The sequence below is a fragment of the Hemiscyllium ocellatum genome, chromosome 4 (genome assembly GCF_020745735.1).
Source record: "Hemiscyllium ocellatum isolate sHemOce1 chromosome 4, sHemOce1.pat.X.cur, whole genome shotgun sequence".
Classification (NCBI taxonomy): Eukaryota; Metazoa; Chordata; class Chondrichthyes; order Orectolobiformes; family Hemiscylliidae; genus Hemiscyllium; species Hemiscyllium ocellatum.
In genome coordinates, this window is record NC_083404.1 from 18,891,524 (window position 1) to 18,919,116 (window position 27,593).

General features: G+C 41.4%; 1 protein-coding gene across 1 annotated transcript in view; it reads right to left on the reverse strand.

Annotated features, from left to right (window-relative positions):
• The window catches only part of LOC132815316 (lethal(3)malignant brain tumor-like protein 4), a 251,003-nt gene that overhangs the window by 198,981 nt on the left and 24,429 nt on the right, over window positions 1-27,593 (reverse strand). Inside the window, exons 4-8 of the mRNA XM_060824166.1 lie at window positions 26,905-27,019; window positions 23,443-23,537; window positions 5,087-5,191; window positions 2,609-2,744; window positions 1,802-1,893 (exon numbers count right to left, since the gene is read on the reverse strand). Of these exons, the coding sequence (XP_060680149.1) occupies window positions 1,802-1,893; window positions 2,609-2,744; window positions 5,087-5,191; window positions 23,443-23,537; window positions 26,905-27,019 (543 nt within the window). The remainder of the gene's footprint in view (window positions 1-1,801; window positions 1,894-2,608; window positions 2,745-5,086; window positions 5,192-23,442; window positions 23,538-26,904; window positions 27,020-27,593) is intronic.

Consider the following 27,593-nt stretch of genomic DNA (forward strand, 5'->3'; position numbering starts at 1 on the left):
TTCACCTCTCTGCAACATACTTTGTCTCAGTTCAGAAGTGGAGTAGAATTGTTTATTTCACCTTTCAGTTTAGGCAATCTTAGAAAGTCCATTTAGGTTGAAGGAAATTAGAGGCAACATGAAATTAACTGTCTTCTATCTCATCAATGCTCTATCTACAGAGCTTTGCAGCTGTCTGTAAACTGATGCTGCTAATGTACAAATTCTTTGCAGTCCAGTGCTGATATTCAGTTAATCTTCAATTCCTTTTGCAAATATCTACCACCAAGAGTTTGGGTTTTTGTCTCGATAGGCAGCCCAGTTACTAACTGGACATCACCTACAGCATGATATCTTTAGCAGGTGCAGCAATGCTTATGTTATAACTAATACACATGAAACCAGGCATGGATAACTTGGTGTTGAAAGATATGACAGATGTTTATTACAGCTTGGTGGTAGATATTTGCAAAATGATGAACAAACCACGACAAGCAGACCAAACACAGCCAGAAACCTAACCACCTTACCAAACGTCAAAGAAGTTTCAGAAATGACAGCCAGACTACTAAGACCCCTCGGAATCCTAGTAGCACACAAACCCACCAACACTCTCAAACAAAAACTAACAAACCCAGTACAACCCATGGACAAAACCAACGTCATCTACAAAATTCCATGCAAGGACTGCCACAAACACTACGTAGGACAAATAGGAAGAAAGTCAGCCACCAGGATACACGAACACCAGCTAGCCACAAAAAGACACGACCCTCTCTCCCTCGTAGCCCCACATACGGATGAAAAAAAACACCATTTTGACTGGGACAACACATCTATCCTGGGACAGGCTAAGCAAAGACATGCCAAAGAATTCCTAGAGGCCTGGCACTCCAACCACAACGCCATAAACAAACACACAGATCTAGATGCCATCTATCAACCCCTCAGAAAACAAACAGGAAATGACATCACCACAAGCCCCAGGAACTGCATCCAGGACAAACGTATAAATAGAAAGCAGGAGACAACAGCTTCGCTTCACTTGGAGGTCGCCACTGATGATGTTACCTAGCCAGGTAATGAAATGTCTGGATATCAAACCTACAGCTCAGCGAGCAAACCTACACCCTATATTGCTCTGTTTTACCTGAATAGTTTAATGTTTGCCCAATCATTTCAGTGCCTGAGGAATATAATCATTGTACTATTCTGGATTCCAACTTCCCAAATCCATATTCTAACGACATTTCTGTTCAAATATAACTGAGTGCATTTCAGTAAAGATGGAATTAAATACATGGCATATTTCAGGCTGGTAGCTAAGAAAACTGGAAAACAACGATTGTTGACATTTGTGAGGAGAGGCACACTGTTTTCAAATATTTCGATCTCAGAGCACTCAATGCAATGGAGCCAATGCCATATTCACCCACTGCTGCAGATGCATTCCTGCAAATGGATAGAAACTTTTTCTTTCAACAAGTCCCTTTTGAAACTGGCTCAGACATCCAACTGCAGTCACCAGTTCCCCAGCACAGTCAGAAGCGGCAACCAATGTTCACTGAAAGAATTTAAAATGAGATTAGTTCAGAGACTTTATCAGGATCAGTGCTATGTCACCTGGGATAAACTGACAAATTGAAATCCAAGTCCTGTAAGCTCTCTGCTTGGAATTCTTACATGTGTTAAGCTCTACATTCTATTACTAAAATCTCAATTTATTTAGATGTAAACATTTTTAAAAAATCGATGTTATGAAATGAAAAGTAAACAAAGAATAAAGAATACATAATTGTGCTTTTACATAAAAGATACTTACTGTATTCTGAACTTTGAAGAGATTCCTTGGGGCTGGTTGGCCCTTACATGCCTTCAGGTAGCTTGACCAGTTAAACTCCTCTTCCTTATAGCCTAGAAAGGAAGTCAGAAAACTAACTCTCATGGCAAAGTTGAAACAGAGCAACTTGATTACATCATACGTTTACTTCAAATCATCACAAAACAAAACACTCAGTTCTGCCACAACGTGCGTTTCTTCAATGCAAATTGGCTATAACGTGCTTGCAGAATTTAGACCATTATTTGTAGAACATGAACTTTCCTTACCTGTATTGGCTATACTGCGATTCTGGTCTCATTGGTTTAAATGGTGCGGCTATTACTTGATTTTCTTATAACGCAGGATCGCACGGGAAGGAAGCTACCGCATTATATCAGAACACACTGTATAGCGCAAATTTTCTCTACAGAAGTTACAAATTTAAATAGAATACCATTCAGCCAGTTTAGGATCTGACCAAACTAATTTTATTCTTGCATAGGATAACGCGATACATTATGATAAGTAATATTTTAAATATTACCTATCATAAATTTATTTTAAATATTGTAAACATTAAAATAAAATTGAAATAATAACTAGAGCAGATATTCCACATATTCCACTGTGAGCTGAATTTGTCTTTATAACTTCAATAAACATGATGATTTCTGGCACACAAGCAATTGCTACAAGGCAGCTGTCATTAAGACAAAGTTAGTTTCGTTTTCAAATGTGATAGATGCACATTCTACATTGTGCACTCGTATGGATTTTCTAATAAATATTAATGCTTAATTTTCAGACCTTTAGGAAGATGCAATTTGCGATTGGTCTTCTCACACCATCCTACAGGATGGATATCAGGTGAATCAATGTTCGTCCAGAAATCAAAACACTCCGAATATCCATCAAAATGGAGCCTCAGCCGGACACCACATACCTGACAGGAGGAAATCATCAAACTCAAGTTATTTTCAACAATACTACAGCACCATTTTGTTAAGAGGCACCAATGTTTCGCACATATTACCCACAATGTGGAAATGCCGGTGTTGGACTGGGATGGACAGAGGTCAGACGACATCAGGTTATAATCCAACAGGTTTATTTAAAATCACAAGTTTTTTAAACACTGGTCCTTCATCAGGTGATGTTTATTTTTTTTTAAATAAACCTGTTGGACTATAAACTGGTTTGGAGTGACTTCTGACTTTAGCAAATATTATGTTATACATTTATTTTAAGCAGAAGGAATCACAGTGTTTATAACTGTGAATTACTCAGTTAAGAGCTTGCAGTGGCTTACATATTATTGCAGTGTTATTTAAAATATTATCATAAATATATTTTAAATACTCTAACATTAAAATAAAATTGGCTAATAACTAGGGCAGATATTCCACTTATTTTGCTGTGAGTTAAATAATGGGCTGGGAAGATGGCATGGAGCTTGAAGGAGAGAACATTCGGAGGAGTACAATGCAGAGTTTTTGTCATCTGATTTTCCTTTAAATACTCTACTAAATGATTACTCAAAGCCTTGTATGCAAATGCAAATTAGTAGCATACAGATTCTTTTGTTCATTAACCCTACCGATGCACAGATCTCCCTACAGATAGTGACTGGAGTTTATCGCGTTCTACATCAGTTGGCCTTTTTTTCCTGTCTTTTGCTTTTATGTGCAAATAGCAAGCTTAAGAACATGGGAATAGGAGCAGGAGTAGGCCATTGAGCCCATCGAGACTGCTCTGCCATTCGTTAAGATCATGGCTGATCTTTTTGCAGATAAACAACCCTTCAGGTTAAGAAGTTCCTCCTTAACTCAGTCCTGAATTTGTTCCTCCTTAATTCTAAATACAGGAGGTGGCCATGGGCACCCAGATGGACCCCAGCTACGCCTGCTTCTTTGTCGGCTACATCGAACAGTCCATCTTCAGTGCCTACACAGGCATTGTACCCCAAATCTTCCGCTGTTACATCGATGACTGCATCAGTGCAGCATCCTGCACCAGGCTGAACTGGAGCAGCTCATCAACTTCGCCCACAACTCCCAGCCTGCCCTCAAATTCCCTTGGTCCATCTCAGACACCTCCTCTCCCTTCTGCAACAACCAGGTCATACCCACTATCTGTCTTCACCTATCCCCACTCACTACCCTGTCCCGCCACCCCCTTTATTTGTAGCTCCCCCTACACCCACCCTCATCCCTGAAGAAGGGTGTCGACTTCTCCACCTTCTGATGCTCCTTGGCTTGCTGTGTTCTTCCAGCCTCCTGCCTGCCTCCTTATTTTGAGGCTAGTACTAGTTTCACCCGCCAGTGGAAAAAACTTCCGTTGCTTCGATATTATTTAGTTCCTTCACAATTTTATTTGTTTCTGTAAGGTGCTTCCTCATGTTTCTAAATTTCAATGAATGTAATCCTAATCACAATCTCTACTCATAAGCCAACTCTGTCAATTCCGGAATCAACCTAGCAAACATCCTTGACACCCTGTTAAACAACGCAGTCTCATGGTCTCACTGCAAATTATGCTGGACAGATACAAGCATATGAATTAAGAGTAGGAGATCATTTGACTCCCTAGGGCCTACATTACCATTCATTTTGATAACTCATCTGATTGTGACTTCAACTACACTTTTCTGTCTACCCCAGATACACTTGAACACTCTGGTCAATAAAGAATCTTCCTCATCCAGATTTAAAAATACTCAACAGCTCTCTGTGGAAGAGAATTTCATAACCCAAGACCCTCAGAAATAAACAAAAATCCTCATCTCTGTTTTAAATGAGAGCACCTTATTTTTAAAACTGTGTCCTCTCGCTCCAGTCTCTCCGATAAAGGGATAGATCCTTTCAGTTTTGACCCCGTCAATTCATCACAGCATCCTTTCTGCTTGGATCACCTCTTGTTCTTGTCAACTCCAGTAAGTACAGGCTGAGCCTGTCTAACATGTCATCCTAAGGTAACCTCTACACTGTCGAAATCAGTTCTGTGTAGCTTCTCTGAATGCTTCTAATGCTTTCTTGAGTAAGGGGATTGAATATGAAGTGCCAATGCCATGCCTAAACACACAAAAAATCAACACAAACTCTGGAAATCTGAAGTAAAAACAGAAAAATCCAGACAGAAAAAAAAAGTTGGAAATTTCAGGACCATGGACCTTCACAGACCTTCAACGATATGACCTGAATGTGTCCAAACATTTTTTGGTTTTATTACAGGAAATAAATACCTAATTAAAAATCAATGCAAACACATTTCCCATATATTTCTTACCTCTGCCACTGACAACACACAGAACATGGAGGGGTGCCGTGGGTCAATCCCTTCCAACCTCATGCCTACTTTAAATCCATTTTTAATCTGAGGAACTAACTGAAACTGTAAAGAGAAAAACAAAAAATGGAATATAAGTGATCGCTCTCCATAACTGTCTCCGAACCAGAACAAAGTTTCGACAAAACTCCAACTGCCCGTTTCTGCTGCCAATATAAACAATTTTATCCAACTCTAGCACTGACTTTTCAATGTCAGATATTTTGCATCAATAACTACAAAACCATCACACTTCTTCTGCCTCCCTACATTTCCGCTGAGATTGAAGGATTAAATTCCTGCTTTGGTGCCTCTCTGTGCTTCTCCCGGTACTATCCAAAGGCACCATCTCAGCACCCTTTGTTTCATGCTCATTATCTGCAATGCTAAAATGCCCAAACCTCCTGTTCGATGGCCTTCCCAAGAAATGTGTCACATTTCAGTCACCAATTCCAGCAGTTCACTGATTACTTTATCTTTAGCTGTGGAGTAACTGCTCGCCATGTGAGGTTAACCACTTTGGGGGAAAAACAGAGTGCAGAGTTTTCCTGAAATAGCATGAAGTTGGACAGTGTGAATGTGCAAACCGATCTAGGTATCCTTGTGGATTAGTCATTGAAAGCAAGTGCACCAAGCAATGAGGAAAGGTCACGGAATCTCAGCCTTTAATGCAAGAGGATTTGAGGACAGCAATAGTGATGACTTGCTTCAATTTAATGGAAAATTGGTTAGGCAGCACCTGGAGAACTATGTGCAGTTTTTGTGCCCCTTAGCTCAGCAAAAACACTATTGTCACAGAGGGAGTCAAATGAAGATTTGACAGCACAGTTCTATGAAGGGAGGTTGGGAAAATGGGGCCTGCTAGAGTTTTGAAGAATCTCATTGATAACTATAACATATTTATAGAGGAAGTCATGGCATTTTGCAGATAAGATGGTTACTCTCTTTGGAGAGTTGAAAGCTAAGGGACACAATTGAAGAATTAAGGTGGGGGGGGGGGCTTCCACTTGAGTCTGAGATGAGGAGAAATGCATTTACTCAGACAGCTGCGAACCTTAGGCACTCTCTACCACAGTAGGCTGTGAAGGCTCAGTCTTTAAACACGTTTAAGCAGGACAGTGATGGATTGCTGATTAACTGTGGCATACAGGCTTATAGGGATAGAGTAAGTGAAAGGTGTTGAAGTATTGATCACTGAATATTAGGGCATGCTCGATGGATGGAATCGTCTTCTTTTGTTGCTATGTTCCTATACAATTGGATATGGCATTTGCAGTTCGTGTCTCTCTGAATCACTGAGTTGACAATATGGCTTTGGCTTAAAGCTGGCTTTCAGATGCAGACATCCTGAACCTTATCATTACCTCCCCATCTGGTTGTACCTTCCACCAGCTGCCCTGTCCAAACCAGCCACGACTGCCAAATTATTCCATAACTTCGAACAAATTTTCAGTTGTTTTTCATTTTTTTAAATCACTTAGCAGTTGTCGCATTCTCATTTGAAATATTATACTAAAACAGGTTATTACAGTTCACAACATCACATTAACAGTTGTTCAGACTTAAAAGGCGTAATGAAGAAGTAACTGAAGTCACATCATATTATCTCAAATGGGTGAAACAGGAGTCAGGAATGCAGAGTGACAGATAGTGCAGAAAGCAAGATTCTCCGTTGTGCATTCATAGCACTTGAGGGCAGTTGCAGAACAGAAAATATACCTTCATTTTCATTTGAAAGAGGGAGCCGAAGAGCATTTCAAAGTTTTCCTGTTCACATTTGATGTATGTTGAATTTTATTTGGTGGGCTTTCATGATAATTTCTTAAGCTGAAATGTGGAAAGAAATTGCATATTCCCCATGATACATGTCTGAACTAATAGAAAAGTGGAACACAACACATCAATTTAAAAATGCAAACATATGGCATTCATGTTCAAGTCAATTAAAATGTTCACCAGATTTAATTCTCCCTCTTGTATAATGCTGCATAGGATCTAGTTACTATCTGAAAAACATGACTATGCCAAAAAAACCCTTTGATTTGTGTGTTCATTAGAAAATATTATGTATACGCATTCTTCCTGTCCAACTTCCTGTTATCAGAACTTTCTGCACAATGTTTCTATGCCAACACTTAATACTGAAACTGCTGAAGCAAATTACAATTTTCTATCCTGAGGGAACTTTCTGGCCAGTATGGTGTGATTTCAGACACTGCTAAGTAGGTGGCAGTGTGGAGTGACTTTCTGGAAGGTTTCATGCTGTTTGCACTTTGAAAATACGAACAAATCATTAACCACAAGCAATTTGTCAGTGCAATATTTTTGGTGATAACATAAAACAGTGACGATTCGACTGAATTAGCTATCCCAGTAGCTGGACTGATGACCCAAAAGATATCAATTTAAATCCCAACATAGTGATTTAAAAATTTAAATGCAATTACTGAAATACATCTGGAATTTCAAAAAAATTAGCATCAGTGATTAAAACCATTAGATTCCAGACTGGCAAAACAATGGTGCGATGGTGTGGTCACTGGATTTGTGACACAGAGATTGAGGTAATGGAATATTCTAAGGACAATGCATACAAATCCCACCTTGGCAGATGGTGAAATTTGAATCAATGAAAATTTGGAATTACAGCTGCAAGAATCCACTCAGTTCACTAATGAAATTTCAGGAACAAAACGTGACATACCCGGTCTGACCCACAACAATGTGGCACCCTCCTCTCAAACGGCCTCATGTAGCCCAACTGTTCATAGAACATAGAACATAGAAAAATACAGCGCAGTACAGGCCCTTCGGCCCTCGATGCTGCACCGATCCAAGCCCACCTAACCTACACTAGCCCACTTTGCTCCATATGCCTATCCTATGCCCGTTTAAATGCCCATAAAGAGGGAGAGTCCACCACTGTTACTGGCAGGGCATTCCATGAACTCACGGCTCGCTGAGTAAAGAAAAGGCAATTTATTCTGAGTAAAGAAAAGTTCAAGAGGCAATTAGGAAAAGGCAATAAACGCTGGCCCAGCCAGCGATGCCCACACACACAACTGAATATTTTAAATGGTATTTGATTCACTAACGTTCTTTAGGGAAGAAAATCTGCAATCCCTTGCTGACTCTGGCTAATTTGTGACTCCAGACCCATAGCAACATGGTTGACTCTTAACTGGCCTCTGAAATGGCAAAGGAAGCAACTCAGTTATAGTCAAGGAAGCAGCCTGAGACCTTTATAAGAACAATTAGAAGTCTTGCCAGTGACAGTAGTGGGGTCAGTGTCTTCAAGTTGAGACCAAGTAACAGAAACTGGAGTCACAATCAAATGTACAAATTAATCTTAACAAAATAGCTGCGTTAGAAGCGTTAATAGCTATTGAGTGACATGATACATAACTACTGCAGATACGGTCTAAGGAGTTTTACGTTCCCGGTTTGAACATGTTCAGTAGAAATTGAAGCAAAAAACAGATGCAGTGACATTGTTAGTCCATGATTCTGTCACTGGACATAAAAATGTTCCAGGGAACTGAAAAAACATAAACTCCATGTAGACTGAATTACATTAAGAAAAGTAATGCTACAATTCTGGGTGCATATTACAAGACATCAAACTGTGACTTAAATACCAGAGGGATAGGCAGTGCAGAGAAATACTCAAGAAAAATAAGATAGTACATATTTAGCAACTGGAAAAATCCCGAGACAGTCTGGGTTAAAATAAATTCTGTAGGAGAGCTGGGAATATAACCCCAGTACATTCTGTATCAGTACACTTCTGGAAAATGACTTGCTTTGATTCAGAGCCAGGAAATTCAAAAGAGCAAATAACTGATCAGAGACAAATAATAGCACCAGTGACAACAATATAATCTTCAGAGAGATATAAATCTCAAACAGTTTGGGCCTCTCAGTGGAAGCTTCAATCGTGCAAGCTGGTTGGTCCACTGATTTCAGATCCTTTTGGGTAAAAGTTTAAAAAAAAACTCTTCTAATGAGCCAAATGTCCTGCATACTGGCAACTCCGACAATTCAAAGTCAGACCCTTTTTTTATTCACTTGGGGACATGGGTGTCATTGGCTGCACCACCATTTAATGTCTGTTCCCAGTTGCCCTTGAAAAGGTGGTGGTGAGCTGCCTTTGGAAACAGTTGCAGTCAATGTGCTGTAGACTGAGCCATTGTAGGGAGGGAATTCCAGGAGTCTCACCCAGTTGTATTAAAGGAACATATATATATTTCCAAGTGTTGGAGAGGAACATGCAGCTGATAGCGTTCCCATGTACCCAGTGCCCTTGTTTATCTAGATGGTGGTTGTCATCGGCTTGAAAGGTGCTGTCCAAGATTCTTTGATGACTTTTTTTAAAAATTCAAATCCCTACAGTGTGGAAACAGGCCCTTTGGCCCAACAAGTCCACACCAACCCTCCTACATTTGCCCCTGACTAAATACACCTAACCTAGACATCCTTATTGGCAATGTTGCATGGCCAATTGACCTAACCTGTACATCTTTAGACCGTGGGAGGAAACCTGAGCATCTGGAGGAAACCCATGCAGACATGGAGAGAATGTGCAAACTCCATACAGACAGAGGTGGAATTGAACTTGGGTCCTTGGTGCTGTGAGAGGGCAGTGCTAACCACTGAGCCATAGTGCCACCCCAATGCATCTTGTATATGGTACACATTGTTGCTACTGAGCGTCAGTGGTGGAGTGACTGAATGTTTGTGAATGTGCTGCCAATTCAGCAGCTGCTTTGTCCTGGATAGTGTCAAGCTTCTTGACTGGAGTTGGAGCTGGAGCTGCACCCATCCAGGCAATTAGACAATAGACAATAGGTGCAGGAGAAGGCCATTCTGCCCTTCAAGCCTGCACCACCTTTCAATATGATCATGGCTGATCATCCTTAATCAGTATCCTGTTCCTGCCTTATCTCCATAACCCTTGATTCCACTATCCTTGAGAGCTCAATCCAACTCTTTCTTAAATGAACCCAGAGACTAGGCCTCCACTGCCCTCTGGGGCAGAGCACTCCACACAGCCACCACTCTCTGGGTGAAGAAGTTTCTCTTCATCTCTGTCCTAAATGGTCTACCCCGTATTTTTAAGCTGTGTCCTCTAGTTTGGGACTCACCCATCAGCGGAAACATGTTTCCTGCTGCCAGAGTGTCCAATCCTTTCATAATCTTATATGTCTCAATCAGATCCCTGCTCAGTCTTCTAAACTCAAGGGTATACAAAAGCCCAGTCACTCCAGTCTTTCAGTGTAAGGTAATCCCACCATTCCAGGAATTAACCTCATGAACCTACGCTGCACTCCCTCAATAGCCAGAATGTCTTTCCTCAAATTTGGAGACCAGAACTGCACACAGTACACCAGGTGTGGTCTCACCAGGGCCCTGTACAGCTGCAGAAGCACCTCTTTGCTTCTATACTCAATCCCTCTTGTTATGAAGGCCAGCATGCCGTTGGCCTTTTTCACTACCTGCTGTACCTGCATGCTTACCTTCATTGACTGGTGTACAAGAACACCCAGATCTCCCTGTACTGTCCCTTTACCTAAAATGATTCCATTTAGGTAGTGAAAACGTGTTGCTGGAAAAGCGCAGCAGGTCAGGCAGAATCCAAGGAACAGGAGAATCGACGTTTCGGGCATAAGACCTTCTTCAGGAATTCCTGAAGAAGGGCTTATGCCCGAAGCGTTGATTCTCCTGTTCCTTGGATGCTGCCTGACCTGCTGCGCTTTTCCAGAAACACATTTTCAGCTCTGATCTCCAGCATCTGCAGTCCTCACTTTCTCCTCCATTTAGGTAGTAATCTGCCTTCCTGTTCTTGCCACCAAAGTGGATAACCATACATTTATCCACATTAAACTGCATCTGCCATGCATCTGACCACTCACCTAACTTGCCCAGGTCACCGTGTAATCTCCTAACATCCTCATCACATTTCACCCTGCCACCCAGCTTAGTATCATCAGCAAATTTGCTAATGTTATTACTTCTTCTATATCATTAACATATATTGTAAAAAGCTACAGTCCCAGTACTGATCCCTGCGGTACCCCACTGGTCACTGCCTGCCATTCCAAAATGGAGCCGTTTATCACTACTCTAGGGAGTATTCCTGATGTGAGCCTTGTTGTTAGCGGACGTTGGGGATTCAGAAGGCAAGTTACTTACCACAGTGCTCCTAGCCTCTGCCCTGCCCTTGTAGCCATTGTGTTTTTACGTGGCGAGTCCAATTCAGTTTCTGGTCAATAGTAACACAATTGTTAGCATTGCTGATAGTGAGATCACTGATTCAGTAATTACACCACCATTGAATGTTAAGGGGCAGTGGCTAAATTGTCACTTATTGGAGATGGTCATAGCTTGGCAACTGAGTGGTGCAAGTGTTATTTGCTCCTTGCCAGCCCAAGCCTGGATATTGTCGAACATGGACTGCTTCAGTATCTGAGGAGTTGTGAATGGTGATGAACACTATGCAATCATTAGCAAACATCCCCATTTCTGACGTTATGACACAAGGAAGGTCATTGACGCAGCTGAAGATGGTTGGCCTAAGTCACTATCCTGAGGAACCCCGATAGACATGTCCTGCAGCTGTGATGTCTGACTCCAACAACCACAATCATCTTCTTATGTGCCAGGTATGACTTCAACCAGCAGAGTGTTTGCCCCCAATTCCCATTGATTTTAGTTTTACCAGTGCTCTTTGATAGCACATGTGGTGGAATGCGCACTTGATGCGAATGGCCATCACTCTCACCTCACCTCTAGAATTCAATGTTGAGGAGCAGAACTGAGTGGCCCTTGTGGAATCTAAATTGGGTGTTATTGAGGAGATCATTGCTGAGCAGGTGCTGCTTGCTAGGACTGCTGATGACACCTTCCATCAGTTTACTGATGATCGAGAATAGACTCATAGGGCAGTAAATGTTTGGATTGGATTTGACCTGCTTTTTGTATAAAGAACATAGCTCGGCAGTTTCCCACATTGGTGGGTGGATACCAGAGTTGAAGCTTCTATCGGTTTGGGTCGGGGTGTGGTAATTTCTGGAGCACAACTCATCAGTACAACTGCTGAAGTGTTATTGGGGACACAGCCTTTGCAGTATTCAGTGTCTCCAACCATTTTTTAATATCATGAGAAGAGAATCAAATTGAATTGGTTAAAGACTGGTATATGTAACACTGAGGACCACTGGAGAAGGCCAAAGTGGGTCATCCACACAGCACCTCTGGCTGAGGATTGCTGCGAATGCTTGTGTTGAACTCTCCCACCATTGAGGGTGCAGATATTTGTGAAGGCTCCTTCTCCAGTGAGTTGTTTGATTCAAAGTTTGTGCGAAGAACCACTACAGTTGTTTGATTGTCCACCACCATTCAGAACTTAAGGTGGCAGGACTGCAGAGCTTTAATCCTTTGGCTATGAGGAACGCATAGCTCTGTGCATCACTTGCTGCTTATGCCGTTTGGCATGCAAGTAGTCCTGTTCGGTAGTTTCTCCAGGTTGATACCTCATTTTTAGGTCCGCCTGGTGCTGCTCCTGCCGCGCTCCACTGCACTCTCCATTGAATCAGGTTGATCCTCTGGCTTGATGCTAACAGTCGTGTGGGGCAGATGCCAGACCATGAGGTTACAATTGTTTTGGAGTCTGTTTCTGATGGTCCACAGTGCCAGATGAATGCCCATTTTTGAGCTGCTAGGTCTGTTCCATCTAACCTGGTAATAGAGCCAAGCTACATAGTGTATGCTATTATCAGTGTGAAGACAGAACTTGGTTTTAATGTGCGGTGGTAACCCATATCAACACTAGCATGGGCAGATGTATCTACAGCAGGCAGACTGGTAAGGACGATATCAAGTTTGTTTTCCCTTTCACTTGGTGCTTTCACTACCAGCCACGGACCCAGTCTAGCAGCTATGCCGTTTCAGATCCAACTGGCCCTACCTGCAGTGCTGCCAGTCTTGGTGATGGACACTGATGTGCCCCACCCAGAATACATTCTTGCCAACCTCAGTGTTTCTTCCAAGGGTTGATCAACATGGAGTAGTACAGAGCTCTCAGTTGAGGGAGGATGGGGAGTAATAATCAGCAGGAGGTCCACTTGCCCATTTGACATGACGCCATGAGACATCATGATGTTTGGAATCAACATTGGAGGACCTCCAGCACAACTCCCTCCTGACTGTGCTCCTCTGTGTCCTGCCGATCATGAGCACCAGGCATGTAGTTTGTCAGCGATTGGATGCACACTGTTTTGAGAACCAGATTACTAGTACTGCTGCAAAACCAAAAAGCTTGTGGCAACTTTATTGTAAAATGCCCTGTTGTGGACTAAACATTTCCAACGCAGGGTCAGTGACACACAGTGAGGAGACATAGCAGGTCATGGCACTCATGATGTCTGACTGAGGAGGAGTAACATTCCTGAAACACATTCCTGAAGCACAGAAGTGGCTCCCTGTTCAGGAAATATAGTGTGGAATGCTCAATAGGTGGTGGCCTCATAGCAGTCACAGCTTTAAATGAGACAATTTGAAAATGGCTGCACCTACAAGTCCCATCAACCAAGTGTGCACGATGAAGAAATCAGGTCAACTTTGTACAGAACCTTGGATCAATCACACTTTATCTCCCTATAATAAAATGAGCAACAAAGCATTTAAAGTCAGACTACTGCAGCGCTATAATCCTGTTTGAATGCTATCAGTCAATTGTTTTGCACATTATACTCTATACTATCAACTTAATTATTTCCAAAGATTTTTAAAAAATGTCATTTTAGTTTTTAAAAAGTCCCTTCATTTTGGGTCATATTCAGCCACCTATTAATTCTCAGCTAAAAAACTAAACATCAAAAAGCCAATTGCTGCTATTTTGAGCCAGCGACAGACATAAATGCTTTCTATTCAATTTCTCTTTCAGGAACTCTCTGTATTGATTGGCCAGAGGGTAGATAACCCATCACAGCTAATTGCACATCAGAGATTACTTCACGTAAAGTGCACAAACAGTCTAAAGTGCAGCAAGGTTGGGGTGATCTTATATAGGTTTATAAAATCATAGAGTCATAGAGATGATCAGCATGGAAACCAACCCTTTGGTCCAACTCCTCCATACCGACTAGATATCCCAATCCAGTCTAGTCCCACCTGCCAGCACCAGCCCATATCCTTCCAAACCTTTCCTATTCATATATCCATCCAGATTTCTTTTAAATGTTTTAATTGTTTTAGCCTCCACCACTTTCTCTGGCAGCTCATTCTATACACGTACCACCCTCTGAGTGAAAACATTGTCCCTTAGGTCTCTTTTATATCTCTCCCCCTCACCCTAAACCTATGCCTTCTAGTTCTGGACTCCCCCACCCCAGGGAAAAGACTTTGCCTATTTATTCAATGCATACCCCTCATGATTTTATAGACCTCTATAAGGTCACCCCTCAGCCTCCGACGCTCCAAAGAAAACAGCCCTTGCCTATTCAACCCCTCCCTATAGCTCAAATCCTCCAACCCTAGCAACATCCTTATAAATCTTTTCTGAACACTTTCAAGTTTCACAACCGTTAGAATATTGCGTGCAATATTCCAACAGTGGCCTAACCAATGACCTTTATAGCCACAACATGACCTCCCAACTCCTGTACTTACTACTCTGACCAATAAAGAAAAGCATACCAAACGCTGCCTTCACTATCCTATCTATCTGTGACTCCACTTTCAAGGAGCTATGAACCTGCACTCCAAGGTCTCTTTGTTCAGCAACACTCCTTAGGACCTTACCATTATGTGTATAAGTCCTGCTAAGATTTGCTTTCCCAAAATGCAGTACCCGCAATTAACTGAATTAAACTCCATCTGCCACTTCTCAGCCCATTGGCCCATCTGGTTAAGATCCCATTGTAATCTGAGGTAACCTTCTTCGCTGTCCACTACACCTCCAATTTTGGTGTCATCAGCAAATTTGCTAACTATCTTCTTATGCTCACATCCAAATCATTTATATAAATGATGAAAAGTAGTGGACCCAGCATCGATCCTTGTGGCACTCACAAAGGGCATGGAAACGGTAAATAGACAAGGTCTTTTCGCTGGAGTGGGGGAGTCCAGAATTAGAGGGCATAGGTTTAGGGTGAGAGGGGAAAGATCTAAAAGAGACCTAAGGGGCAGCTTTTTCACGCAGAGGGTGGTATGGAATGAGCTGCCAGAGGAAGTGGAGGAGGCTAGTACAATTGGAACATTTAAAAGGCATCTGGATGGGTATATGAATAGGAAGGGTTTGGAGGGATATGGGCCAATGGTTGGCAAATGGGACTAGGTTTATTTAGGGTATCCAGTCGGCATGGATGGGTTGAACCGAAGTGTCTGTTTCATCTCTATGACTCTAAATGGACAATTTCTCAGGATTTGTCTTCCAGTTAAATTAGCATTGCCATATTTAATCAAGAACTTTGAAAGATTGCAATCCCACTGTGAGATTTTTCTACTTTGCATAGGCTAAAAACATAAAAGAAATATTCTGCCTTAAAAATAAATTGTGAATTGTGCACCACCTGGCTACTTATCGAAAAGACTAAATGCTGTATTATTGCATTTGAATTGGCAAATGTTATTTTCGCTGCTCTTCTCTGATGTGTGTATATATGGAAATAACATTGCTTTTTGATTTTCAGCACCTTGTGCATACATGGAAATCATATTTATTTACATGAAAACTGAAGAGGCAAACACAGATAGTGCTACTGATACAGAAACAATCTCGTTACCTCCCTGTGCTTGAATTTCAATGAATGTAGCAATGCTCACCCAGACTTTATTTGGTACATGACTGCTGGTTGCTATGGAAACTGAGAGAATGATTAACTGTAAAATCATCTGGGAATGCAAAACAGCAGAAAGGGTTTCAGTTGTGAGTTTTAGGTCACAATAATGTGAAATGACAAATGATCATCATCCTTTTTATGTTATGCTAAAATAAAACAATGATTATGTGGTGTTATTAAGAGAGCCTGTCTTTTCAAAGCAACTGAAGCAAAAGAAAAAGACTGAGCTACATTAGTGTTTAAAATATAATGATATCCTCAAAAAAACAGCGATATTTTCTTTGGTCACAACTGGTAGTAAAATTGGTCACTGGCAATAATGTACAGCTCCGACTGAATAAACAACCCAACCACATCTCCTGCATTCAGCCCAAACCATGGGCTTCAACTCACATCGGTCTCTCATTTATCGCGCAAATCTCCCCATCTCCTCTGTGAGTTCATCCACCTCGTGATCCCTTAACCTTACCTCCATCCAAGACGAGGAGTGGAATTGTCATGCTAAATTGCCCATCGTGCCCTGGGGTATGCACCTTTGGTGGATTAGTTCATCAGAAATGTAGGGTTATGGTTAGGGGGGGCTGGGTCTGGATGCTATGCTTTTCAGAGGGTCAGTGTGGACTCAATGGGCCAAATGGCCTGCTCCCACACCTGTAAGGATTCTGTGATTCTAGACAGCCAAACATCCTGGCCCCCATATTATTTATCATCACTAACAGTTCTCCATCAAGTTAAAAAAAAACACTCAGCCCCTCCAACATTGCAAACTACGGACCATCTCAACCTTCTGTTCCTCTCCGAAGTCCTTAAATTTATTATTACTATTCAAATCATGCTCAGCTTGTGGAAACATTAACATTTGAAATCCTCCACCTAAGACGTAACTCTTTTTTTTGGAAGTTACTCACTTGTGAGATGTGAATGTCACTGGCTGAGCCAGCATTTATTGCTCATCCCTAGTTGCCCTTGAGAAGGTGGCGGTGATCAGCCATTTTGCACCGTTGCAGTCCACCTGCTGTGAGTTGACCCACAGTGCCATTCAGGACAGAATTCCATGAATTTGACCCAGCGACATTGAAGCAACAATGATATATTTCCAAGTCAGGATGGTGAGTGCCTTGGATGGGAACTTGATGGTGGATGCTGTTCTCGTGTAGCTGCTGCCATTGTCCTTCTAGATGGAAGTGGTTGTGGGGTTTGGAAGGTGCTGTCTGAGTATCTTAGGTGAATTTCTGCTGTGTATCTTGTAGATAGTACACAATGCTGCTACTGAGCGCTGGTGGTTGAGGGAGTGGATGCTTGTGAATTGCTTTGTCCTAGGTGATGCCAATTCCACAACCACCTGATGAAGGAGCAGCACTCCAAAAGCTAGTGCTTCTGAATAAACCTGTTGGGACTATAACCTGGTATTGTGCGATTTTTAAACTTTGTACACCCCAGTCCAACACCAGCATCTCCAAACCAAGCTTTTTTAGTGTTGTTGGAGCTGCACTCATCCAGGCAAGAGGACAGCATTCCATCACACTCCTATCGGTGCTCTGCTGATGGTAGACAGGCTTTGGGGAATCAGGCAGTGAGTTATTTGACACAATCTTGGCTATCTGTGTCCTGATCCATACTAAATTACATTCACATTTATGCTTGTTGACACACTGATTCTCAGATAAACAATGCTTCCTTTTTAAAATGTCTTATCCATGATTTTAAATTTAAGTCTGCTTCTGCACATCTCTATCTCCTGCAGTTCACCCTGGGCATCTGTGTTCCTACGAATTTAATCTCTCGCCCAGTGAACATGAACTCAGATGGTTACAGATGGCGCTCAATGGCAGTATGCCTTGGAAAAGCAGGAACAGGATCCTTTTGGCACATCCTGGGTACATGCACGGAGGTCTCCTAATGCAGACTCCAAGGTAATCAGAGCGATGGCCAAATTGTTTGGAGCAAAAGGCATTTGAAATTATTAGTCCTTCAGAAGTGTGCCTTCCTCATTTCAAAGATGCAAGGCATTCCCTGAATAATTATCACCCTCATTACAGGATGCAACAGGAACTTGATAGACACCAATGGCACACTTGCTGAAGTTGTGGATTCCCGTCACAGCCCAGAGACATGAGCACTGAATGGAAGCCAGTCATTTCTTGCAGCACTCGGACAGTATGGCGCTGTAACCGAGATTGTATTTTGGGTGAGTCTTTAAACCAAAGCCCTGTCAGTTTTCTCACAGAAACTCTCTCAGAAAGACTCTCCTTAGCCCCTGAAAAAGAATATGCTCACATGGAGCCTGACCTGGGACAACATATGAGCTTGGGTTGCTAAGTAGCAAGCAGCATCTGGACTGTGCAAGTGCCAGACAATGAACATCTTCCCATGACATTCAAAAGCACTCGCATCAATGAATCATCCACAATCAACATACTGAATGGTCACCAGGGCCAGAAACCAAAATGGGTGTCACATATACTGTGGTTACAAGGACAGAGAAAAATACACAAGTCAATTCATCTTCAAAGGAGCTCAGGTGGCCCTTTGTCTCTGGATCAGTCTCCAAATCAGCATTATGGTATTGTGCCAACCTCTGCCTTTTCCCAATAACCCTGCACTTTAATACTCTCTTCGATGATTTGACTGAAGTCTTCAGAGTGATGGAACACTCTCCATTTTCATGAATAAATACAGGTTGCACAACAATCAAGAAGTTGAACACATTTCAGGACAAGGTCAGCATCCCATCCACCAACTTAGAAATTCACTCACTCCACCACCAACACACAGTGATTGCTGGAAACACCGTTTACAGGACAAAACAGTTGTAACTTCTTTAAGGCTTCAATTGCACGTTTCAAACCCCCAATCTCTCAAACATAGAAGGGCAAGTGCAGCACATACATGGGATCACATTATCTGCAAGTTGTCCTCTGAACATGAATTGTTCTGTCATAAAGCTGCATCACTAGTCCTTCACAGTCATCAAGTCAAAATCCTGGTCCTTTTTTTTAACCAAACAGCAGTGTGAATGTAATGTACACCACATGGACAGTAACACACATCAAGATGATGGTTCATAAGGCCAATCAACCAATGAGCAATAAGTGCTGGTCTTGTGGTCAACACCCGTCCGACACAGGGATAAAATAAACAAATTGAAAACAACAGTGTTCACCTCGATGTCTGTTTGGGACAGGTGGAAAGGATGGGAACAATCAAGAAAATAACAACTCCTACAGAATAGAATTGCATCATGCTAGCAGTGAAATATCCTCCTTTGCATTGATACAAAGGATCTAAACAAAACTCCGAAGAGATCTCACTGTCCCGGGTCAACCATGCAAGGAATCCTGCTGCAACTTCCAAAAGTAAAATCGTCGCTAACCTAGATGCAAGGAAGTGCATATATTTTGAGTATGGAAAGGGGGATATTTGGGATAGAAATGCAACATTGTACTCAAATGCACAGCAACATCTCTACTTCCTCAGGAGGCTAAGGAAATTTGGCAATTTCACAAGGTACTTATCAATTTTTATAGATGCACCATAGAAAGCATTTAATCCAGATGCATTTCAGCGTGGTTTAGCAATTGCTCTGCCAAAGACCACATGGGCGGCACGGTGGCACAGTGGTTAGCACTGCTGCCTCACAGCGCCTGTAGACCCGGGTTCAATTCCCGACTCAGGCGACTGACTGTGTGGAGTTTGCACGTTCTCCCCGTGTCTGCGTGGGTTTCCTCCGGGTGCTCCGGTTTCCTCCCACAGTCCAAAGATGTGCGGGTCAGGTGAATTGGCCAAGCTAAATTGTCCGTAGTGTTAGGTAAGGGGTAAATGTAGGGGTATGGGTGGGTTGCGCTTCGGCGGGTCGGTGTGGACTTGTTGGGCCGAAGGGCCTGTTTCCACACTAAGTCTAATCTAAACTACAGGGTCGTGAACATGGCCCAGAGCAAACCAGCCTTCGATCCATGAACTTCATCTATACTTTCCGCTGCCTCAAGACAGCAACCAACATAATCAAAGACCCTTTCCACCCCACTTATATTCTTGGTTAGAGACAAAAAAAAACTGCAGATGCTGGAATCCAAAGTACACAAACAGGAGCCTGGAAGAACACAGCAAGCCAAGCAGCATTAGGAAGTGAAGTCAACGTTTTGGCTATTAATCCTTCTTCAGAACTGGATGTGGGGGAAAGGGGAGCTACAGATAAAGGGGGTGGGGTGTAGCAGAATAGTGAGGTAGTGATAGGTAGACACAGGTAGTGGGTACAACCTAGTTGATCGATGGGAGGAATGAATCCGGTTGGTAGCTGGAAAGAATAAGTCTATAAACCTTGTCTTCTGCCTGGGCAGCCTGGAAATACTGAGTTCTTCATTTTCAAATAATCTTCCCACCTAGCCCTGGCTCCCTTTCCAGCCCCGCCTCCTCCCTCCCATTTAAATTACTGACCCTTCCTTTGAGCTATCAAATGGATTCATCTATCCCATCGACCAACCAGGCCACACCCAATACCTGTGCTCACCTATCACTGTCTCGCTATTCTGCTACTCTCCTCACCTCCTTATCTGTAGCTCCTCCTACTGACGCATCTAGTCCTGAAGAAGGGTTAATACCTAAAAAGGTTGACTTCTCCATCTCCTGATACTGACTGGCTTCCTGTGTTCTTCCAGCCCCCTGTTTGCCTACCAATTATACTCTCTTCCATCCTGTTGCATTGGGCAGAAGATATAAAAGTTTGTATATTTGTGCGATCAGGTTCAAGACCAGCTTCTTCCCCACTGTTATCAGACTTCTGAATGGATATTCAACTTTTAAATTTAATGTTGATCTTATTCTTCATGCACCTTCTCTTCAGCCATCACATTCGTTCTGTTCTATTACCCAAATGCACTTTGTATGGCATGATCTGCCTGTACGGCACACTAAACAAAACTTTTCGCTGTACCTAGGTACATGTGACAATAACGGGCCCTGGAGGAATATCAGGAGAGTAAGACAAGTCATAAACTAGGAATCAAGCGGGCTAAAAGGGGTCATGAAATAGCTTTAATGAGCAGAATTAAGGAGAATCCTTAATGTGTTGGGTAGGCTATTGGTTATGGAGTTGGACAAATCCCCAGACCAGCTGCAATCTATCTTAAGTTACTGAGGGAGGCGAGAGAGGAAATAGCTGGGGCTCTGGCAGATATCTTTGTAGCATCCTTAAACACAGGTGAGGTGCCGGAGGACTGGAGGGTTGCTCATGTTATCCCCCTGTACAAGAAGGGTAGTAAGGATATTCCAGGTAACTACAGACCAGTGAGCCTGACATTGTTGGAGGGAAAGTTGCTGGAGAAGGTACTAAGGGATAAAATCTATTTATGGTTGGAAAAGAATGGGCTTATCAGTGATAGGCAACATGGTTTTGTGCGGGGAAAATCGTGCCATATCAACTTAACAAAGTTCTTTGAGGAAGTGACCAAGTTGACAGATGAAGGAAGGGCTGTAGGGGTCATATACATGGACTTCAGTAAGGCATTTGATAAGGTTCTCCATGGTAAACTAATGGAGAAAGTGAAGTCACATGGTGTGCAGGGTGTTCTGGCTAGGTGGATAAAGAACTGGTTGAGCAACAGGAAACGGAGAGTAGTAGTTGAAGAGAGTTTCTTGAAATGGAGAAAGGTACACAGTGGTGTTCCACAGGGATCAGTGTTGGGGCCACTGTTGTTTGTGATATACGTAAGTGGTCTGGAAGAGGGCATTGTTGGTATGATCAGCAAGTTTGCAGATGACACGAAGATTGGTGAAGTAGCAGAAAGCATTGGGGACTATCAAAGAATTCAGGAGAATATAGATAGACTGGAGAGTTGGGCGGAGAAGTGGCAGATGGAGTTCAATCCAGGCAAATGTGAGGTGATGCATTTTGGGAAGTCTAATTCTAGAACGAATTATACAGTAAACAGAAGAACCTTGGGAAACGTTGACGAGCAGAGAGATCTGGAGTTCAGGTGGATAGAGTGGTCAAGAAGGCATATAGTATGCTTGCCTTCATCAGACGGGGTATTGAGTATAGGAGCTGGCAGGTTATGCTAGAATTGTACAGGATATTGGCTCGGCCGCATTTGGAATATGTGTACAGTTCTGGTCGCCACACTATCAAAACGACGTGGAAGCTTTGGACAGGGCGCTTAGAAGGTTTACGAGGATGTTGCCTGGTATGGAAGGTGCTAGCTATGAAGAGAGGTTAAGTAGGTTAGGATTGCTTTCATTAGAAAAAAGGAGATGGGGGGGGGAACCTGATTGAGATTTACAAAATCATGAAGAGTACAGACAGAGTGGATAGAGATAAGCTTTTTCCCAGGTGAAGGATTCAATAACAAGAGGTCACGCTTTCAAGGTGAGAAGTGAAAAGCTTAAGGGGGATACATGTGGCAAGTACTTTATACAGAGGGTCGTAGCTGCCTGGAATGCTTTGCCAGCAGAGGCAGGCACAGTAAATTCATTTAAGGTGTGTCTGGACAGATGCAGGAGTAGGTGGGGAGCAGAGGGATACAGAGGTTTAAGAATTGACCAACAGGTTTAGACAGTGGATTTGGATTGGCTCAGGCACAGAGGGCCAAAGGGCCTGTTCCTGGGCTGTAAATTTTCTTTATTCTACTAATAAATCAAATTAAATGAAATGAATGTTGCCGAGCTTGCTGTAGTCATGTGATCTTTAATAGGAGGCATTCATTTCAGGCATCTATCTTATATCTAGTTCAATAAAGGCACAATACAAGTAAGACTCTGAAGGAATTCATAATAGCATCCACGCCATTGCGTATCACACAAGCAAGACAGGATCACATTGTTCTGTACGGACCTTGCTATATACAAAACTGAACTTCTTACATTAGAGCAGAACTCACTCTTCATTAAACACAAACTGCTTTGTGATATCCTGAGCTTATGAAAAACAAAGTATGTCTTAAGTCTCAAAATGCCAACATCAGACACAAATAATAAAAGAAAATCATTCCAGTGGAAATGAATCTGTAAACAAAGATTGCAAAACTAACAAATACAGAGAGGTGCTTCAGAGCTGATCAGGTCTGGAACTCCCAGATGTCAATACTTGTGCCGTGGGTAGAACCTCACCAAAAGACTTAAAATTTGCTATGAAAGATTTTCTCATTGCAATTACATGTAAAAACGAAACTAAAATTTTTGGTCTTCAAATATTCCATTGGAAAGTCAAGGGCTTTGCAAAACAGACATAAATTCAACAGGGCCTCAAAACTCACTCGACTGACAGTTGCTCAATGGATCATAGGACATTGTTTTGGTCAGCAGATGCATAACACGTTTACGACGTGCTATATTTCAGAACCACAACTCAAAAGTCACAAACCTTTTGATATCAATTGATAATATTTTTGATCTGCTTACACATGTAATTTCAATAAACAGGCAGATGTGAACAGCTTAAAAATTAAGGGTTAATTAATTATTCTGAAATCAAGATATCTGTACCTCTTTAAACAGTTTAGGAAGTGCTGCTAATGCCTTTTCTTCTTCAAGATATTGTACCCAGGACCAAGCCTTTTTCTTTCCAGGAAGTGGCACAGCTGACATGAAAAAAAATATACTAAGTAAATATTGAGGATTAGGGTATTTAAATAAATATTGCATGACACTACAAGAATCAGGTTTCATCGATGCATGTACACATTTCATTTGGTACCTGCCTGAATCAACAATGGCCCTTGATATTTTCTAGATGGTCTTCAACAAACTGCCAACGTTTTGAGGCCTTCATCTCGTGAGTTTTCCCAAAGACATAGGAACATGCCAAGAATCCATTCAGTGTATCACTTTTCTCACCAAAATAGGTGGTGTTTGGTCAATACTGGCTGGCATATTATAATGATATGTATAGAAATGAAATTTGCCATGCAACTTTATTTCTGTCATTTATAGCATCGCAACACTAAACCCAAGGGATAGCAAGGTCATGCCTTTCAGTGCTGTTATGGATTGTGAGGGCATACTGATTGTTAAAATCTGTGGAACTAACATCCAGGCCAACTTCTGGGTTGGGAAGGGGGTGTTAAGAAAAGTAATATTATAACATTAGCTTGAAGGACAAAGACCATCTGCCATTATTTATTCTCACCCCATCTACAAAGACCTGCCCCACAGGAGACTGCATGGAGCTTGGTAATAATCAATACTGGGGCCTAATATAAAGCTAGAATCATGGATAAATCTTTCCAGGCACCAGAAATCCAACTAAGCCAAAAGGACACAAAATTGAAAAATAGCTAAAAAGAAGTATTTTGCTTTTAACAAGAATTTCACAGGTTTGTTGTCATGAATTAATGAAAGATCAGCATCTCATTTGGAAATATAATGACCATATGCTTAAGCAAAAAAGGCACCTGGATGACTCTGCTACCCTGCCACACACGCTCATCAGCTTCTACCCCTGGTTTAGAACTAACATTCCTGTATCCTACTTGGCCAACAGAAATTTAACTTTCGTAAAAGGTGTCAAGCTTCTCCATTCAACCAACTTCATCAGTAACCAGTAAACAAATGCTGTATTATCCTGCTTTGATAACCTTAAATTGAATCAGTGTCCTTAATCCATTTGCTGGCCATAAATTCAAGTGAATAACTTAAAAATCTCTGTCAACTTATTTCCTTTACTCCTTTTCAATAACGGTGTTGGTTAGCTCAGTTGACTGGACAATGGTGTGCAGTGCAGAGTGACACCAACACTGTGGGGCTCAATTTCCACAATGGCTGAGGTTACAACGAAGGACTGCCATTCTCAATCTTCCCCTTCGCCTGAGGCATAGTGACCTTCCGGTTAAACCACCACCAGTTGTCTCTCTCTCTAATGAGACAGCAGACCTGTGTCCAGTGAGACAATAGTGACGTTATGTTTTTATATCAGCTCAATAAGTTTTCTTCATAATCTATGTAATTTTAAAAATTAGCCTCGTAACATTTCACAGGAGTCCCTCCCAACATTTTGTTACTGTGACACAGATGACAGAATCAAACTGATACTCCATGGAATCTCAACAAAGTCAGATAAACGTCAACACTGTCTTCTTTCACACCCCAGTTACACAAGGACAGGCGACAGCCTCATGGTATTAACACTACAATATTAATCCAGAGACCTGGGTAATGTCCTGGCAGGAAGTGAGGACGGCAGAGGCTGGAGATCAGAATCGAAAAGTGTGGTGCTGGAAAAGCACAGCGAGTCAGGCAGCATCCGAGGAGCAGGAGAGTCAACATTTCGAGCATGAGCTCTGATGAAGGGCTTATGCTCAAAATGTTGACTCTCCTGCCCCTCAGATGCTGCCTTACCGGCTGTGCTTTCCCAGCACACACTTTTCGATTAATGTCCTGTGTATCCAAGTTCAAATCCCACTATGGCAGATAATGGAATTTAAATTTAATAAAAATCTGTGTTAAGAGTTTAATGATGATTATGAAATTATTGTCCATTGTTAGGAAAACCCATTAGATTCACTTATGTCCTTTAAGGGGAGGAAATCTGCCATTCTTATTTGGTTCTGATCTACATGTGACTCCAAGCCCGGAGAAATGTGGTTGACACTCAATTGTTGATTGGGCAATATCCTGACTGGCAACATCTACATTCCTGGTTTGCTTTCTGGATTACCAGCTAATAATATTTAATATTAATGATCCATCTATCAAATCCTCATTTCTTTTTGCTTTTATTTCATGCATATTACTATTTAACATGTACTTTACACTCTGTCCTTGACTGACTCATTTCAAAACATTACAATTAACTATGGTGAATTTCATCTGACACCTTCTGAACCTATACTGGATTGTTTGAAGCAAATTAGTAAAGACTCAAACATTCCTTTCACATTGTGGCAGTGTAATTTAAGGCTTCATGTCTTGATGCTTTTATTGTGCTTAGAGTAAACCAATCCATTGCAATGTTATTCTATCCATTGCAAGACATGATGTAAATTTTCACCTTTATCACTTAGGTTGTAATTTGGCCAAACCTCCCACCTTTTGCAGAACTCAACTAAGTTTTCATCCAATTTATTTCTTTGATTTCAAATGGTTTCTACAAATGCAACCAGATTAAATAAGCAAAAGTGGATTGATCCCAAATATTGCAAAGCCGTTCCATACAAAAAAATTGAAATTCTGATCACAAAGCCTGAGGGCTGCAGAACATTGCTTCCATCTAATATTTTATACAGCAAAAAAAAACCATTAGGACCACCTACCAGTGTTCCTATCTCTGAATGTAACTTTCATACATATGCCCCAGAGGTATTATGAAGATGTTACGTTTGTAATGTTTTGGGACTATCTCATTAATTTGTGGTAAAATTGAGAAATGAACTTGGTTATTTGACCTATTGTGAGACTGAACTTGACCCAAGCTTAGGTGGTTTGGTTGATAAAGACTAAAGACTGGCTTGGGGCAGGGTAATAGTTTGCATTAATGAGAACAAGGTGCACATGTTCTTACCTGCAGACAATAGGGAATACATTTGCAATGACTATGGATATACAGTTAGTTTTCAAGCGCTTTAAAAAGTTGTGAACAATATCAGACTTTACAATTGATTACACTTTAAACTATGAATGTATCATGCAATTGCGAGTTGAGGGAATAGATAATTAGAATTTCTATCTGGATACAAAGGCCTATATATAATTCATGCACCCATGTGGATGAGCTTTAGGAAAGAAATAAGAATAAGAAACTGTGGAGAAATTGGGTAAAATTCTAAAGAAAAACTTGAAATTGCATCTTGTGGTTCTCAAGTCAATAGAAATTCTCCTAATTTATAAGGATTATTTAAGTCTCTACAAAGCTTATCGCAGATGTCACATGCAAATCTGACTGAAGTGTATATTATATACTTGGGCAGGAAAACAATAATAAAGCATGTTTCAAATAAAGATGTTGAGTACCCTGTTTTGTGAACTTGGAATCTGGGTCAAAAAGTCGACTGTTTTTGAAGTTACTGTGGTTAGTCAGCACTGCAGACATTTTTATCTTCATTTTTCCATCATCTTGCACTTCCTCCTGCAGCACAATCAAGTTAAAAATGTTCCACTCATGAGAAGTAGCTCAAAAGAAAGCATCAGGCTGCATTTTGAAAAGTTCAATTTTACACTTTGTTTGATAACATGACATGTGGCATACCTTCAGTTTCTATAACTGCAAAACATAACCCCTTCTCCAGTCAATCAAATGTTAACAACACCCTGGGTACACCAGATGCAACAGCAATTTGCTCAGAGTAATGTATTTTTGATACCACATAATAATGTAGTTTTTTCCAAATTAGAATGACCCACCAGAGGATTAGATTTTAATATTACAGTTCCACCAATCATTTTAATATGCTAAGATTACATTTTACTACCTAATGCTAATGCTATATGACATAAATTATGTGTAGACATTGTAACATTAAGCACAAAGCCTTTCAAAATAATATAACTCAAATAAATGGGGAAAATGTGGTCAATCTGAAGCCTGTCAATTCTCCAACAAAGCTCTCAGACATTTTATCTGCATAATTCTCATTATAGTTCACAGCAACCATTTGCATCAGTAAATATTACGTTTCACCTGAAAGCATCCATTACAAGCA